Source organism: Scomber japonicus, chromosome 23, assembly GCF_027409825.1.
Source record: "Scomber japonicus isolate fScoJap1 chromosome 23, fScoJap1.pri, whole genome shotgun sequence".
NCBI classification, from domain to species: domain Eukaryota; kingdom Metazoa; phylum Chordata; class Actinopteri; order Scombriformes; family Scombridae; genus Scomber; species Scomber japonicus.
In genome coordinates, this window is record NC_070600.1 from 10,990,798 (window position 1) to 11,007,998 (window position 17,201).

General features: G+C 41.4%; 4 protein-coding genes across 4 annotated transcripts; 2 read left to right on the forward strand and 2 right to left on the reverse strand.

Annotated features, from left to right (window-relative positions):
* Positions 1–1,659: 1,659 nt before the first annotated feature.
* On the reverse strand, positions 1,660–3,966 carry morn2 (MORN repeat containing 2). The gene is made up of 6 exons (XM_053313733.1): positions 3,770–3,966; positions 3,633–3,665; positions 3,500–3,550; positions 3,301–3,407; positions 2,197–2,333; positions 1,660–1,762 (listed from the first exon to the last, which is right to left on the reverse strand). The coding sequence occupies exons 1-6, from the start codon at positions 3,774–3,776 to the stop codon at positions 1,660–1,662; spliced, it is 438 nt and encodes a 145-aa protein (XP_053169708.1). The 5' UTR covers positions 3,777–3,966.
* A 1,797-nt stretch (positions 3,967–5,763) lies between these two features.
* On the forward strand, positions 5,764–14,193 carry dhx57 (DEAH (Asp-Glu-Ala-Asp/His) box polypeptide 57). The gene is made up of 22 exons (XM_053313734.1): positions 5,764–6,040; positions 6,122–6,322; positions 6,478–7,379; positions 7,468–7,652; positions 7,762–7,883; positions 8,012–8,207; positions 8,375–8,499; positions 8,732–8,865; positions 8,968–9,022; positions 9,102–9,316; positions 9,430–9,546; positions 9,655–9,751; positions 10,341–10,514; positions 10,629–10,829; positions 11,017–11,293; positions 11,401–11,496; positions 11,600–11,683; positions 11,795–11,932; positions 12,252–12,326; positions 12,453–12,587; positions 12,675–12,875; positions 13,155–14,193. The coding sequence occupies exons 1-22, from the start codon at positions 5,943–5,945 to the stop codon at positions 13,296–13,298; spliced, it is 3,972 nt and encodes a 1,323-aa protein (XP_053169709.1). The 5' UTR covers positions 5,764–5,942; the 3' UTR covers positions 13,299–14,193.
* LOC128353546 (small lysine-rich protein 1) lies at positions 13,437–15,128 on the forward strand. Its single transcript, XM_053314241.1, has 2 exons — positions 13,437–13,454; positions 14,790–15,128. Exons 1-2 carry the CDS (start codon positions 13,437–13,439, stop codon positions 15,048–15,050), a joined length of 279 nt encoding a protein of 92 aa, XP_053170216.1. The 3' UTR covers positions 15,051–15,128.
* A 163-nt stretch (positions 15,129–15,291) lies between these two features.
* stmp1 (short transmembrane mitochondrial protein 1) lies at positions 15,292–17,044 on the reverse strand. The gene is made up of 3 exons (XM_053313938.1): positions 16,898–17,044; positions 16,575–16,628; positions 15,292–15,886 (listed from the first exon to the last, which is right to left on the reverse strand). The coding sequence occupies exons 1-3, from the start codon at positions 16,910–16,912 to the stop codon at positions 15,815–15,817; spliced, it is 141 nt and encodes a 46-aa protein (XP_053169913.1). The 5' UTR covers positions 16,913–17,044; the 3' UTR covers positions 15,292–15,814.
* Between the last annotated feature and the right edge of the window lie 157 nt (positions 17,045–17,201).

Below are 17,201 nucleotides of genomic sequence, written 5' to 3' on the forward strand. Positions count from 1 at the left end.
CTTTTTTATTATCTATTCGCTGTGAGGGGTCAAGAGCCAGTATGTATTATCTTTGTATAGAACAGTCATTTTGACATGAAGTCTCAACTTGTGCTTTTGTGGAAATGTGCATGGCCACTGTTTTGTTTTGAAGTACCTGTATTTGGAACAGCTTTTTTTTTTTTTTTTTTGACCAACGATGTTTCCAGCACAATTAGAAATCTATCTATGTTCTTCATTACAAGAGATTTTATTATTTACTACATCAGGAGGGAGAAATCTTTGAAAATGATATTGTATACTTTATAGATTCTCAGGTTTATGGAGATAATATATTGCAACTATAGCTCACTTCTAGCTTCACTACCTGCGGTGATGAAATACACACTATCGTCACATTCTTACACTGAACCTACACCTGAAGCACTGCTGCGTTAGGTTGTTGTCGGGGTGTTGGCACATCTCACACAGTCACATAACACAATAACTCATTGTGAGTCTGTATTTATGTCGGTCAACTATTGTATCTCGTGCCAAATTTGAGTGCCATTTTCTATTTTGTTTGGTCATCATTGCCTCCATTGTTGTATTTAAGGTTTTTCATTCAAATCGCCTCTGAAGGTTTGCAATACAAGATGTTATTTTCTACCTGAAAATTGTACAATCAATGAGAATAGCTGTTTTATTGTATCTGGTACAATATTATACCAGACGTGTTAAGAATTGTATGGATGTAACTACAGTATATATGTGTTTTTGTTACACATTTCCATATCTGCATAGCCTAGTTAAATACTCAACACTGAATTTGTTCAGGGGTATGTGCAATTACTGATCTGTAGAGGCATTATTCAATAGAAAGACAAATTACAATATCAGAGTTGCTTATTAAACAATGTTGAACAATAGTTTTTTTGTTTGTTGACTGTGAATTGCTTTACAGCTCTGAGGAAGTCATGCAGGATAACAGAGTTGAAAGCTGGATAACACATAAAACTGTGTACACACACACACACACTTGAACAGTAAAGGTCAAGCTGACCACACACTTGCATCGCATCACATCACACATTTCCTCGGGCCAATGTTCCAACAGTTTGGGTACAGCTGCTGTGGCTGAGGATGGGAGCATATGGCCCCTCTGTGATTGGGTGGCAGTGTAACGATGTAAAACTCCTCTGTGTTTGTCGTTAACCCTGATGTGGTCAAAATACCATATAACAGGGGACAAATTCAACATTTTGGGGATGTTATTTAGTATATGTTTCTTCCCTGTCTTCAGTGCACCTGAATGCACCACTTACAGCTACATGAAAGCAGATTCGTATGTAGTTTGACCAGAAACAATACAACAGGGTTAGGGTTAGGGTTAGTGAAATGAGTGAAATGAGGCTTATACAAAGAGACACCTGCTGTGTTGGAACACCAGGACAGCGGAAGATACAGCTGAGTGAACTGATTACATGGATATTTAACTACCAGTACACAGAAATACACAGATGTGTGATCTCAGGCCTATCTGTCAGCATTTATATAGTAACTCTATCCATCAATCACACAGAGATAATCTTGTAGAATATATAAAGACAACATAATTAGACTTCTACAATTTCATTTTAATGTAGAATATATCATTAAAATTATTTACACAGCGTGGTACAAAAATGCTTTTTTTGAAGTTTATATGCTGTGCTGCATTTTCAGACCCAGTGCTGCTTTGCCGTGAAACTCTCCCATCCACACCAGTCCCTGTGTGTTAGTGAACGCCCCTTCTCCCTCCAACCTACAGTAGAAGAACACATCAGTTAAAAGTTTGCCTTTCATTAGATATCAAGTCTTGAGTCACAGAAAAAAAGCTTTTCAAGTAATTAAGGGTAAGTTAAAGGGAATATTTTGAATGTTAGGGTTCTCAGGTTTAATATTCACAACACTGTAACAACCAGGAGCAATATCAGAAATGTCACTGTTGCTGTCACACACACAGTTAGTCCTGTCTCAGTCCTGCCACAATAAATAAGTAGGATATGTTATGTTAAGGTGGAAGAAACCTCAGATTGCTTGGGAAATGTACAACTGACACCTCGCTGTTGTATTCTGGGAATAAAGTGATGCTAACCTGAACAATTGTGCACCAATTAAACAACATTTCTTAAGTATAATCATGAGTAAGATCCTTAGTGTTGTAGTTCTTGTGGAAATGAAACCGTTTTCTTTTACCTGTTCTCGTTAAAGTGACCTGTGTAAATGGAGCCATCCAGGAAGGTATATATTCCTGTGCCGTGGTACATGTTGTCTTTGAACTCTCCTTCATACTTTGCTCCAGAGGGATGCTGCAGGGTCCCTCTGCCATTCATCTGATACAGGGACAGAGATAAAACGAGGACAGGCATGTATGAGAAAATAAATGCAACCATACACCAGTGTTGGAAAGTAACCCTGTATATTTACTCAAGTAATGTATTCAAGTACAATGTTGAGGTACTTTATTTCAGTATTTCCATTTGATGCTATTTTATACTTCCACTCCACTACATTTCAGATGGAAATATTGTACTTTCTACTCCACTACATTTATTTAATTATTAATTATTATTTAATTTTATAGGTTTAGTCACTTCTTATTTTTCAGATGAAGATTTGACGCAATTGATAATATAACAAGCTTTTAAAATACAGCACATTGTTAAAGATGAAACCTTTTTGGTTTTTGACGTCTTATAAAAAGCAGTGTGTAGTCAGGATCACATTTTCAGACGTCTATGAGTTGTTAACAGCTCCACCAATAAGTTCTGGTGGTTTAATTTCAATAAATGTTCAAATGATCCAATATTTCACCAAAAATCAAACATCAGAGAAAAAGTCCAAAAAACTGAAAACAAATGTATGTATCAGAAGCTTTTTTCTTCGTTCCTCTCCCATTAATCATCTCATGACCCCTCAAATTTATCTGCTGACCCTTTGGAGGGGCCTGACCCCTAGGTTGGGAACTAGTGGATTAAACCAGCTAACTGTTGGAACTAGCTCCACCTCCAGCAGCTACAACAGTAACATGCTGCTCTAACACTGATGCTTCAGTATTAATAATCTAATGATGTCATATACAGTATAATAATATATCAGTCAGAAGTACCAAACCACTACTTCTACTGCAATACTTTAACTGCGTCAAGCTCATAATACTTTTTTGTACTTTTACTCATGTAGGACTTTTACTTGTAATGGAGTATTTTGACATTATTGTGTTGGTACTTTTACTTAAGCAAAAGATCTATATACTGCCATATACAGATGTAAGTAGGTAGACACACAGTAAATACATACTTTGTCCTCATGCCACTCTCCAGTGTATATAACACCATTCACTGAGGTGTGTTTACCAGAACCACTCCTTGTTATCACCCCTGATTCAGATCTGCTACACTCCCCCTCTGTGGGAGGAAGAACAGAGAAAGTGACACAGGCCTCCAGTTATGAATTGTACTGTAAACATTTAAAGCTGCACCAAACATTTATCACTCACCATATCTGTCCCCATTTGGAAAAATATAGTTCACTTTCACAGGTTCTTCCCCTGCAAACACATATAGACACATTTCCCCTTGAGCACCTTAGATGTCAGATTGATTTTGCAGGTAAGCAACTTGGATATTTACCTTGAGTGTTTGAAGAATCTGTTTCTTTCTTGTCTGAAAGAAAAAAACACAAAAAAAATGTCAAAAGACGGGAAAGACAGAGGCAGCTGTGAGTGTGCTTGATGTTAGAAAATAAGATAATAACAATCACACCCCACCGGACATCAGTGACAGCTCAAAGCGGCAGGAAACGCTGTGGAGCGGCAAAGTACTGTGATGTGAGAAGTCATACAATTAATAAAAAAGTAGTTTTTAAGTGACACAAAGTAATTTATGCTATATATTCCCACTTAATCATCCTTGTAAAAATCAGACCTGACGATAATAATTACTCTGCACAGTCTGTGTTGCGGTGGCGGCTGAACTCAAACTGCTGTTGTCATGGTTACACGTTTAATGCGGAACTAGCTTTAAAATGGTTTAAATTGTCTTTTCATAAAAACGTGGTTCAGCTCAACACACGTCTCACTTACTTTTGTAAATGACGCGTGAATGGTTTATAGATATTATTTACTGAACATATAATGCAAATTATGATAAGTATTATAATCATTACCTCGCTCCACCTAACCGGAAAAGACACTTTGAACTCTTGATTTTCGACCAATGAAAGAGAGGCAAGCTACCGGTGGTTTGAACAGCTGTATCAGGTTAGTAGTGCATTTGTTAGGAAAAGTTTAGTTTATTAAGATAATTAGGTTTTTAATCTCTTGTCGTATATGTGTTTATTCCCGTGGAATTGTTGAGAAGTGTATCCTCTCGACTTGACTGCTGAGAAAGCCTCGCTTAGCTCGGTTAGCTCGTTAAAAACATGTGAGGAGTGAGCTGGCTAGCTGTTAGCTTGGCATACAGCTGAAGCATGATAGACGTACGTGTATATCAACAATCACACTAGTGCCTTTCTTAGACCGGCTGTATCTTGCTCTTTTGTTACTTGATAACAGCACACATTGCGAGCCAGCCAGGCGTGGAGTTGCTTTAGTCTGCATGCTCAGTTGGGTTGCATAATTGTAGCCACCAGCGCTGTGTGTGTCAGCCACCATCTCATTGCTCGCACTTGAACTGAGGAGCCACAACGAGCCACCCTGCAGCTATGTGCGACTCTGTGGATGTACAGTAGCTGTCTGCTCCGTCTGTGTCCGCAGCTACTTCTTCTCTCTGGAGTAGCCGGGATTCATATTGAATACTTCAAGGGCTGATAAAAGATTTTAATAAAAATACAATCTCTTGCTTCTTTTCACAGATTGTTTGCTGCTATGAAAGGACATTGATTGAAGGTGAGTATACTTTGGCATGACAGTGTATTTTGAGCAAAGCCATCATTGTCTAGCAGTGCTTTAAAAATGTGTTTGTATGTCTAGAGCTGCTATGTTTAGTTGATTAATTGATTAGTTACCAACTATTGAACTCATTTTGATTTTTTTTTTAAATCAGAAAAGAAAAAGAAAAAGTCAAAATTATTTGATTCAGCTTCTCAATTGTGAATATATTTTCTGATTTCTTTAGTCCTCTTTGATAGTAAACTGGATATTTTTTGGTTGTGGACTGTTGTTTGGGACAAAACAAGATATCTTAGGATGTCACCTTGGGCTTTTGGAAACACAGATTGTATTTTTTCACCATTTTCTGTCACTTCATAGACCAAGCCACTATTTTTTTCATTGAGAAAATGATCAAAATCAGAATAATCTTTAGTTGCAACCCTATATGAATATATTCACAGAGAAAATGAGTGCGAGGAGGAGAGGCGGGAAGCCCAACAGAGGAGGAGGAAGATTTAATAAGCCAAGAGGAGGTGGAGGTGGAGGTGGTGGCAGAGGGAGAGGAGGAGGAGGAGGAGGAGGAGGAGGAGGTGGAGGAGGAGGTGGCAGTAGAAAAGGAGGAGGAGCTGCTCTCTGGGATGATGATGATGATTTCAGTCTTGACTTTGCCCCTGCACGGACTATCAGGTAAACATTCATAGTGAAGGAATTCATTATTACTTACAGAAGTAATCACAATGTGCTCACAGTTACTGATTTCCTCTTCTCTCTGTCTTCCCTGTTGTGCTTCTGTGTCTGTCTCCATCTGTTATTTTCCTCCAGACCAAACAGAGGAAGAGGAGGAGGAGGAGGTGGTGGTGGTGGTGGTGGTGGTGGTGGTGGTGGCAGAGGAGGTGGCGGCGGCCGTACCGCTGGGAGAGATGGTGGTCGAGGACGGGGAGGCAGGGATAGAGACAGAGACAACAGGGGTGGTGGGAAAAGCAGTAGCAGCAAGCCTTTGCCACGGTCCCTTGCGAGACCCAGAACGTGCCTGAAGCCAGGTGACGGCATCAGACAAGAGGCCAGCACCATGCCCATGCAGAGGATTTTCATGACTAATGAGAACCAAGAACAACTCAAAGAGCTGCTGCGGCATCTACAGACCCAGGATTGTGATGAGGTCTATGAGTAAGTATATAGATCTAAATATGCATCCTGTCACACTAGATTATGAGTCTGCATGAGCTCATGCTACCCTCTCTGCCTCAGTGAATCTGGCTCAGATTATTCGAGGGGCGAGGAGGAGGAGGAATATGATGAGTTGGACCACCGTGACGAAGGCCAGTTTTGGGCCACTACGGATGATCCTGTGGAGAGAGCAGAGAGCCCAGAATATGATCCGGAGTCTGACGATGAACGACCTCCCCCTGAACCTGTGATCTCCTTATTTGCTATCGGCAAACTCTGCAGGTGATGTACAGATTTGTTTTGTTCTATTCTTTTTATTGCATATTTTAGATTTGAAACTAGTATTTTTATCACAATGCTGTCAGGAACTTAAATAATTAAGTCAAATGTTGATTGTGCTCTCCTTACCTCTGTTTTGCCATCTCTGCTCTACATAGGTATGGCTTTGACAGGGAGCGTAGCAAGCAGGCACTGGAGGCTGGTGGAGGAGACTTTGGGGCAACACTGGAACAGCTCCTCCACCAGGTGTTCAGTGAGCGCTACGGCCAGAAAGCCATTTCCCCTGATGGCCTCAGCGGGGTGCCTATGGATGAGTGCTTGAGCCAGAGGCAAGAGGAAGCTCTGGCGCTCGCTGCCATTTATGGTGAGCGCTTCAATGAGCGCATCGCTAACACAGTTTGGACAATAACCCTGGACCTCTTATTCCTCGCAGAGGGGAACAAGAGTGGTGGTGTAGTCGGGAGTCGATACGGAGAACGACCCGTTAACATCCGTGATGTCTGCCGATTCTACCTAAAAGGGCAAGGCTGTCGGTTTGGGAACAAATGCAAGTTCAAACACCAAATGCCCACCGAAGGGAGGTCTGGGGCTGGTTCCCCAGACCTGACGGGCCCCAGCCAGCCTGGGATCAACAGTTATTCTCCTCCTGAGTATGAACTAGAGATTCGATTCCCCAAAGGAAACCGTTACCCATTTCAGGCGCCAATAGTAGCCTTCAGCACCAATGATGAGTCCATGGGAGCTGCAGGCAGGCTCAGCATGACCGAAAGATTGTTTGGAGAGGCGCTGGCTGCGGCAAAGAGCAACGAACCTGTTGTTTACACTCTCACCACTATGTGTGAGGATGAAACTACCATGAAGGAACTGTTGGCCGTCAGTCATCACAAATACAGCACGCCGCCGCCTGTTGTGGCGCCTCCTCCCCCCTCTCTTTCCATAGCAAAGAGTAAGAGCGTGAGGAGCAGTGCTTCTGAGGAAAGCAGGAGTAGTAGCACCAGCAGTAGTAATTACACCAACAGCAGAAGGACTGCTCCGTCTTACAGCCAGAGACACTTAACTTGTGAGTCAACAAGTGACTTTATATCATCAGAGTTTAGCACTGTGTTTTTGTGTTTGTTTTGATATCCCATCAACTTATGTCTTTGCAGTCAAAGAGACGGAAGAGGCAGAGGAGCTGGATGAGAGGGACGAGGAGGTCGACGATGACGCTGTTCCAGTTGAGAGCGAGAGTTACGTCAATCTGAAGAAGAGGATGGCAAATAGGCACAACATGAAGATAGAAAACCTACTGCAAGAAAATGGCAAGCTGTGTCGAGAGTTTCAGAGGAAACAGGTAAAAGATGCCTATTGCCATTTGAAGCATCTTTTGAAATGTGGATATATATCTTACTCCAGCATGATGTATTTATGATTTAAAATGTAATGTCTTGCTTTTCACACAGTCATCTAGGCGTTTCAAGTCCATGCTGGAACAGAGGAGGAAGCTGCCTGCTTGGCAAGAACAAGACAACATCTTGGACCTGTTGGACCGGTGTCAGGTGCTGGTGGTCAGCGGGATGACTGGGTAAGTGTTGGCATTCACGACTCATTTTTGGAAAAATGCTGTTTACAAAGTGTTTTCTAAGACATGGGTGACATCATAAAATCTATATGACTCTGTTCAATTTTTATTATCTGTTTACTCCTCTGCAGATGTGGTAAGACAACCCAGATCCCACAGTTCATTCTGGATGCCTCTTTAAATGGTCCGGCCAATCAGGTGGCCAACATCATCTGCACCCAGCCGCGCCGCATCTCTGCCATCTCTGTGGCTCAGAGGGTAGCACAGGAGCGTGCAGAGTGTCTGGGCAACTCAGTGGGCTACCAGATCCGCCTGGAGAGTGTCAGGGTAATGACAATGAACATAAAACATGATTATTTGAGTATTTGGACTCAACTTTCAACATTTGTCCATTAAGACTATTTCAGAGCTTCTTGAACTTTAAATTTTGAAGTAATCCTTCAATATGTTGCCAAGCAGAATAATATCATTCCTTTTCACTCTCTTCTCGTCAGACGTCGGCCACCAGACTACTGTACTGCACCACGGGGGTGTTACTGAGGAGACTGGAGGGCGAGGTAGACCTCAAAGGCGTCACACACGTCATTGTGGATGAGGTGCACGAGCGCACAGAGGAGAGGTGAGATTATGCAGATCACTCACACAGAAAGTGTACATTCAGGCTCTTCATGGTAAATTTTAGATGTTAATTTGCTGCTTTTGTAATTTTGTCACTTGCAGATGTCTCAAAATGGCAAATAATAAGATTCATTTCTGAATCTTTTTCTAAAATGCACATTTACACACTTTTTTTGCTGGATTCGTGGTCACTATTTGTTTTCATCTTCTGTTTGTTTTTGTGTTTTTATCAGTGACTTCCTCCTGTTGGTGCTCAAAGACCTGATTACACAGAGGCCAGACATGAAGATTATTCTAATGAGTGCCACACTGAATGCCAACCTCTTCTCTGAATATTTCTACAACTGTCCCACTGTCCACATACCAGGTAACTGAACACATGTAGCACAGACTGTACACAGAAGCTGCAAATTATATTCTGCTCATACATTCGTTTTTTTTTCTTCTCCTAATGAATCTTTCATTCCAGGCCGTACATTCCCCGTCGACCAGTTTTTCCTGGAAGATGCCATCACCAAAACAAAGTAAGTTCCTCCTCCTTTGCTCCAACAGACTTTGGATCTTTTTTTTGTATAACGTTCTTTTCTACATTCACTCTCTCAGCTATGTGATTGAGGATGGCAGCCCTTACATGCGCTCAGGGAAGCAGAACTCGTCCTCCACAAGTGGGCGAGGGAGCAAAGGAGGGTCGAGGGATGTGGTGGACGACTTGGGTGACGACATGTGGAACTTCATGTCGTTCTCTAAAAAGGACTTGGTCAAAGACTCCATCCCTGACCAGCAGCTCAGCTTCCAGGACCTCACGGTCAGATACAAAGGTGATTTGAGAGCGAGGGTCATAAACCGAGCTGATATGTATCATGGGTCCTAAACTCCACCTTATACATTGTATCCAAATAAATAATCACTTTTTATTTTGTTGTGGATGCAGATACGAAGAAGTCTGCACTGAAGACCATGGCTGCGATGGACCTGGACAAGATTAACATGGATCTGGTGGAGAGTGTACTGGAGTGGATTGTAGATGGAAAGCACAATTACCCCCCAGGTAAAGAATTACAAATTTACTCCCAACCTGAGAGAAATCCAGTAGAGCTTGGCATGTAAATTTAAGTTACATTGATGTAAACATTTAAATGGCTTTTGTGTATTCCAGGTGCAGTGCTGGTGTTTTTGCCAGGCCTCGCTGAAATCAAAATGCTGTACGAGCAGCTGAAGTCCAACAGAATGTTCAACAACAGGGGAGCAAGCAGGTCTGTGTGTGACAGCAGACACGACTCCATACGCCTCTGTGATATTATCAGCCACACCACAAACCCTCCCCCTCTTTTTATGATCTTTTTATTGATAAATGTGAAGAGTTTTAATCATTTTACTCATTAGGTTCAAGCTGTTAGGAATGCAATTATCCCTCCTTCTCAAACTCTCTCTGACCTTTGCTATAAAACACTTTGCACCCTGCCAGCATTCAAATCAGTCACCACTAATCATCAAACCAGTGTCATTACCAAAATCCTCCTGTTCACTGGACTAAGAATCTGGGTATTCAAATTATATATTAATATAAAAATAATACCATACTAATTTGGGTATTGTGCAAAATGTAAAGAGTGTGTGATATCACCATGAAACATGTTGATGTAATGCTTATAGTTAAGGTAAAATCCATTGAGTAATCAAATGCTAACTAATATAAGTGTGCAGTATTTGTTTCTTCCTACAGATTTATAGGCATGTTCTCATTGTAGCCTATTTTTATAAGAAGCAAAGTGTAAAGACTGGATTTAAAGGATTAATATAACTGCCAAACTTTTTGTGATTATACATATACAATTCTAACAGGTGTGTGGTGTACCCACTCCACTCAACCTTGTCCAATGAGGAGCAGCAGGCAGTTTTCAGCCGGCCCCCAGAGGGTGTCACCAAGATCATCATCTCCACCAATATCGCTGAGACCTCGGTAACCATTGACGACGTGGTATATGTCATTGACTCTGGCAAGATGAAGGAGAAAAGGTAAACTTATTTTTAGCTCTACGTTAGAAAGATATGTTGATTCTTGTGATATATTTAAATATGTGTGTTTCCACCCAATCCACATACATCATATTTGTTTGGTTGTATTTTCAGGTACGATGCGTCTAAAAGCATGGAGAGTCTGGAGGACTCGTGGGTCTCTCGGGCCAACGCGCTGCAGAGGAAGGGCCGAGCGGGCCGCGTGGCCTCGGGAGTCTGTTTCCACCTCTTCACCAGCCACTGCTTCCAACACCAGCTGCCTGAGCAACAGCTGCCTGAGATCCAGAGAGTGCCTCTTGAGCAGCTCTGCCTCCGGTAGATCCATCTGTTTGCCCTTTGAGCACTGCCAGCTTGTTTGTCATTCTGTAAATGTAGACAGTAAGGTTTATGTATGACATGGTTTTGAGGATTAATAATTAGAAATGGAGGGCATACTGGGTAAGTTTTTGTCCCTCTTGCTGTTTGTCTGTTTTTTAAATCTTCCTCCCTCTCTCTGTAACAGAATAAAGATCCTGGACGTGTTTTCCGAGCAGATGCTTGAGTCCGTCTTCTCTCGCCTCATCGAGCCCCCGGCTATGGGCAGCCTGGACGCAGCCAAGCAGCGCCTGCAGGACCTGGGAGCTCTAACTGCAGATGAGAGGCTGACCCCGCTGGGCTACCACCTGGCCTGCCTGCCTGTGGACGTGCGCATTGGCAAACTCATGCTGTTCGGCGCCATCTTCCGCTGCCTCGACCCAGCACTCACCATCGCCGCCAGTCTGGCCTTCAAATCACCATTTGTAAGGCACCCGCTCTGTACTGTTGAGACAGCATATGTGTCTCTCCTTGGCATCACAACACCACAGACATTTTTACATTTGGTCCTCTCTCTCTGTCTTTTTGCCAGGTGTCTCCATGGGATAAACGTGAGGAAGCGAATGAAAAGAAACTGGCCTTTGCACTGGCCAGTAGTGACCATCTAGCTTTGTTACAGGCATACAAGGTACAGACTTGGTGGAGAGGTAACAGTGTTTGAGCTTTTTATAGCTAGCATGTTTTTTTATTTATTCAAATGATCAATGCGATCGGCTTCTCCTCTCTTTCAGGGATGGTGCAGTGCCGCAAAGAATGGCCACCAGGCTGGCTTCCTTTACTGCAGGGAGAACTTTCTGTCTTGGAGAGGCTTGCAGGTAGTTTATTTTTTTATTCACCACTACTTCAGGCAGTGTTAACATCTAATGAATTGTATTTGTATCCAATTCATACATTTCTTAATGCATGTGTGTTTGTAATTCCTGCAGGAGATCGCTAGTCTGAAGAGGCAGTTTGCTGAGCTGCTGTCTGACATTGGCTTCATCAAAGAAGGACTGAGGGCCAGGGTTATAGAGCGTATGTCCTCTAAGGGCACTGATGGTGTTCTCGAGGCTACTGGCCCTGAGGTAACACACAAACACACATGAGCACCAATTCACATTTACATATCGGCTGTACCGCATTGCTTTTTATGCTACCCTCTGATATCGCTTATCATTTTTCGTTAGGGAAATTATTCTAATTATAAGTTGTAGGTAGCTGTGACCACACTTCTTATTTCAGCCATTAAGTCTTCTTTTAAATTAACAGATTTTTTCTTCATCTGTAGATAAGACGTAATTGTGGTCTTGAAGCAATAGCAACAAGCATTTCTAAAGTTGCAGCACTTTAACCTTCCATAATACAGACCGGTTCACACATATAACTACTTCCACTCCCTTCCAGGCGAATCTGAACTCGGACAACATCCGACTGATGTCTGCCATGCTGTGTGCTGCCCTCTATCCCAATGTGGTCCAAGTGCGTATTCATCCTCTCTGTTATTGGAATAAGACAATAAAAGCTGACGAAGCATAAAAATATGTCACACTTGATATCCTGACTTGGCTTTACATTTGCTGCTCTGTGTACGATGCTGCATCTCAGGTACGAGCTCCTCAGGGGAATTACAAGATGACCAGCAAAGGAGCGATGAAGATGCAACCCAAAGCCAACGAGCTCCGATTCATGACCAAGGATGACGGTTGCGTGCACGTGCATCCCTCATCTGTCAACTACACGGTGAGATAATTCAAATGTAGAAGGTGTACCTTCATGTTTAACAGCTAGTTAGAGAAACAAGCCCTGTGACTGTCTTTTGTGCTCCAGGTTCGCCACTACAACAGCCCGTACCTGGTTTACCACGAGAAGGTGAAAACGAGCCGTATTTTCATCAGGGACTGCAGCATGGTGTCTGTTTACCCTCTGGTACTGTTTGGAGGCGGTCAGGTTAATGTGGAGCTGCACAAAGGGGACTTTGTCATCTCCCTTGATGACGGCTGGATCCGCTTCGCTGCTGCTTCTCATCAGGTCAGAGTGATCAACAAGGAACTTTGCTTTTATCTCAGTGAGGGATGATGTGAAAAGTTTAAAAGCAGTTACATGAGAATTACAGCAAAAATCATCATGTACATTATATAAATGTTGATCAGGATGAGGACAAAGCTTTCATACTTTCATACTCTCAGATAGAACTCAAACAGGCAAACAAAAATGAGTCGTAGAAAAGTAAAATAACCATAAAAGACAAGCCAGAGTAAGAAAATGAACTTGACTCTGTTAACGTTAACGTGTGTGTATGTTACCCAGGTGGCTGAGCTGGTGAAGGAGCTGCGCTGGGAGCTGGACCAGCTGCTGGAGGATAAAATCAGGAACCCAAGCATGGACCTGTGCAGCTGCCCCCGCGGTTCCCGCATCATCCATATGATAGTCCACCTCATCACGACACAGTAGCTCTGCTACTTAATTCCCCCCTTTGTTACCCTCAAGGGCTTGCATGGAGCTCTGCAGTATAGATGTATTTCTGCTCCTGCATCACTGCCACATAGTGATCTTTTTATGTTATTCCACTGATCCCACTGAGGGATCCTCATGAGGAGTAAAATCAGGGTAAATAACCCTGAAACTGGTTGAAATGTGTATTGTTTCTCAGACACGTCAGCAGGCCAAATACTGTACTTTAAGTGCAGTCCTCTGGTTGAAGGACAGTCACCACATCATCCTGCTGTCATTGGGTTTTCTGCACTAGAGGCTTTTAAAATCAAAGTTTGCTTTGGGGGAGGAGGAGGGGGGGGGGATTGCTCTATGCAGGTAGTCCACAAACCTCCAGCGCTGTTAATGCTGAAATCACAAGTCTTATTTATGTATCTATGAATTGCAACAATAGAAAAGATCTTGTTTTTGATGCCATAGCACTACTGTATGTGCAGTAAATGAGCACACAGTCGATTGTGAAAAAAGATGTCAGATAAATTATACATAGTGCATTTTTATTTTGAGTTGTGCGTCTTGCTCACAACTGAGAAGTTTCTTGGATCCATATTGGATTTCTTACACTCAAAGTGACTGTGTACCTATGGCTGTGATTGGTATTGTTTACATAGGGTTGAATATTTATTTGTAGTGCATGATTGAGAGATCCAAGAGCTTCTGCATGGTATTCAGTTGTTTTACATTTACTGAATGTATTTCAATGTTACAGCGATGTCAAAACTACACTTTCACAATGTGAATGAAAGGGCTTTTTTAAATCAGGAGATCTTGTTGGGAGTTGCCAAAGAGTTTGAAAGCTGTTGTCTTAATAACTGATGAATTCCACTGCACAAAAATAAAAAAGTGAAGATAGCGATCTGCTGGCTTTTATTGGCATTCTTACAGATTCAGTTCTTATATTTAGCTCTGTCTTTTAGTTTTTCAGCTTTTGTGATGTGTTTCTGGCCAATTGCATCTCTGATGCAACAAAAGAATTTATGGGCTTGCCAGACAGGCCAACCCCTTCAGTCAAGAGTGAGTCCTGCTTCTATGACAACGGGGCATAAACAAATGGGGTATCACTGTCGCAGTTGCCACTTAATACAGTGCCAAGTCCAGAACTGGTAAGATATTTATTTTAAATGAATTATTTCAATGTGTAGAATGTTGTGAAAATGCACTTTTTTGTCATGCTTATCCTTTAAAGTAAGCAAATTCCTTTATTGTAGTCTGTTTTTGAGGACTTTGATCTAAATGCAAATAATCATCTGGAAGTAACTGATGTACTGTTTATTATAGTATGCTAAACACAATAACTAATTTCACAGGTGGATGGATAATCCATGTTTATATAAGGAGTGACACTGACAACTTTCACTATGGTAACGTACAGTGAATAGTCAATGCACTGAAAATATAGTAAAGTGGAGTAACTGTCCTAAATTGAGTGAAACACTTGTATTTCTTTCACAGCCCACCAAATCCAGGAAATCAAGATCCCACAGTTCTAGGCCTGCCAAGAAGAGTGGGAGTCCAAAAACATCCAAAAAGAGGTCATCCAGTGCCAAATCCACCAAGAAAGAGGTTGACATCCTCAGCCCAGCAGCCATGGAGAATGTCTACTACATTTCTCATAATGCAGTGGACTGTTTGGAGTTCAGAGGCTTTGGGTGGCCAAAGTCCAAGAATAAGAAGAAAAAAAAGAACGGTACAAAACGGAAGAAGAAAAAGTAATTATATTTTGCCAAAGCTAAGATACTTTTTTCTAATACACTCGGGTGACTGGGATAGTGAAATGTAATGCCTAATGGCACCCTCTGGTGGACAGACTGGTGACAGCACAAGTAAAGGGTTTGATAGCTGGGACTAGTGCAATACAGAAATTTTGTTTTTGCTTTCATGAATTCATACAGAACTGTTCAGGAAATTTGTGCCAGTTGATTGTAACTTAATTCATGAGACGAAAACTTTGAAATTCATCATCAGCAACTTTATTGGAAGCTGAAAACATCAGAATTGTATATGTATGCACCAATATAACAAGTTTGGCAGTTGTTAATAATTAGGAAGCTTGGGAAGGAAAATCCTTAAACTCTGTGGAATATGATGTACCTGCTTACTGTATTCATATTCATTTTAGGCAAACCTAATGTGGAGATGAATGTCCTGTATGAGTTTAAAAACCACAGTGCATCCTAGTAAAGGCAAGCCAACAGTGCCATGACACTGGACTTAAAAGTGATCCCACAAGGTAGTTTTAATGTCCTTTAAATCCAGTCTTTACACTTTGCTTCTTATAAAAATAGGCTACAATGAGAACATGCCTATAAATCTAAAGGAAGAAACAAATACTGCTCCAGGCACTGTTAATATTCCCTTACATATTTTACATTATCAATCCTTTTATCAAATGTACACCATTATAGCATCACCCTGTAAAATAAATAATTTCTCTTCAGAGTCTTTTTATTCTTGCGGGCAACATGGTCGCTCTTCTTTCACTCTGGGGGCTTCTTCTTGGCTTCCACATCTTTCTTGAAAGACTCAAATTTCTTGGCTATGTTGGGAACCTAAAAGGGAAAAAAATCAGCATGGTCACTTAAAGCTACAACAACTAGTTGACTAATCAGTGACAAAATTAATTGCTAACAATTTCAGCAGTCAATTTTTAAATGTGAACGTTTTCTGGTTTCTTCATGACAGTTTTCTATGATAGTAAACTGAATAATTTTGTTTGACTGTTGGTCAGGACAACATTCACAATTTAACATGTTATCACCCAAATTACTAATAATCAACAGATTAGCCAATTATGAAAAATTGTAGCCTTACAGTCATTATACACTGAAGTATATATAAAGTTGCCAATTTATCAGGTAAACTTTCAACAGCCTTTGAGAATATAATGTTCAGTTTGTTTTAGAAAGTGCTGGTTCAACTTTAAATTGTTGTTCCTTATATTGAAATGTTGTTTTAAACATATATATATATATTGTCTACTTCATTATCACAACCTACAGCCTCCCAAATGACCATAAAGGTTATTCAACACCTGTACATTATGGACCTTCAGTGGGGTAGGATTTGTCATTGAATTAGACTACATGGGTGTATGTCACAGAGGAATGAACAACTTCAGTAGCACCTGTCCAGACAGCCTCGCTTGGGTGTGGTAGAGACGGTTCACTGGTATACAGATAGCATCACTGACTCGTTAAATTAGATGAGGACATATTTTTAAACAAAGGAAAAACTCACATCGTAGTTTTGAGCGAGGTACATTCCCACAACATTCCCCAGGGTGAAGCCAGCCTGGAAAACATAACACAAACGTCATTTAAGGCCAAAATATCCAACCAAACGATAACTTCAGTTTCACATTAATGTTAACTTCAGTGACTTTTACGAGATAACACATATAACTTAGTTTTTTGGTGAATGACAACTGCTTTTTTAAACAAAAACAGAAAAGTTTTTTCTCGAATTGTACTCATGCTAACATATTAGCTAGCCTAGCTCCGCTGGTATCTGTCAAACCATCCTGACACGATGTCACACATGATAATGTCAGATAAACTCACCAGGAACTGCAGCATGTTGGAATAACGGAGTGTTAGCAACAGTAGACTAATTTACTGACTTAAAACCAAGCAGTAAATTACAGGTTAGACGACTTCAAATCAGCCAATCTTCTCATCTACTTCACAAACGAAGCTAGCTGTCATCAACAGTCGGTGTGCCCATGCGCGAGATTAGCGGCGAGCGATACGGAAGTAAAATATCGCGACATTTTCGGTGTTGTAGTCTTTTCCTCAGCCTGAGAGAGTGTTGGGCTTACTGGCTCTCCCATTTTTAGAACTACAACTCCCAGCACGGTACAGTCTC

Excerpts from the sequence above, each read along its gene's own strand:
- morn2 (XM_053313733.1), bottom strand. Across the intron at positions 2,334-3,300 it reads GAGAGTGGCATGAGGACAAA|ATGAATGGCAGAGGGACCCT; the intron begins GTATGTATTTAC and ends TCCCTGTATCAG. Across the intron at positions 1,763-2,196 it reads GGTCACTTTAACGAGAACAG|GTTGGAGGGAGAAGGGGCGT; the intron begins GTAAAAGAAAAC and ends CTTCTACTGTAG.
- dhx57 (XM_053313734.1), top strand. The coding sequence starts at position 5,943 with ATGCCCATGCAGAGGATTTTCATGACTAATGAGAACCAAGAACAACTC. Across the intron at positions 7,884-8,011 it reads GTGGTCAGCGGGATGACTGG|ATGTGGTAAGACAACCCAGA; the intron begins GTAAGTGTTGGC and ends ACTCCTCTGCAG. Across the intron at positions 10,830-11,016 it reads CTTGAGCAGCTCTGCCTCCG|AATAAAGATCCTGGACGTGT; the intron begins GTAGATCCATCT and ends TCTCTGTAACAG.
- stmp1 (XM_053313938.1), bottom strand. Across the intron at positions 15,887-16,574 it reads ACCTCGCTCAAAACTACGAT|GTTCCCAACATAGCCAAGAA; the intron begins GTGAGTTTTTCC and ends TTTCCCTTTTAG.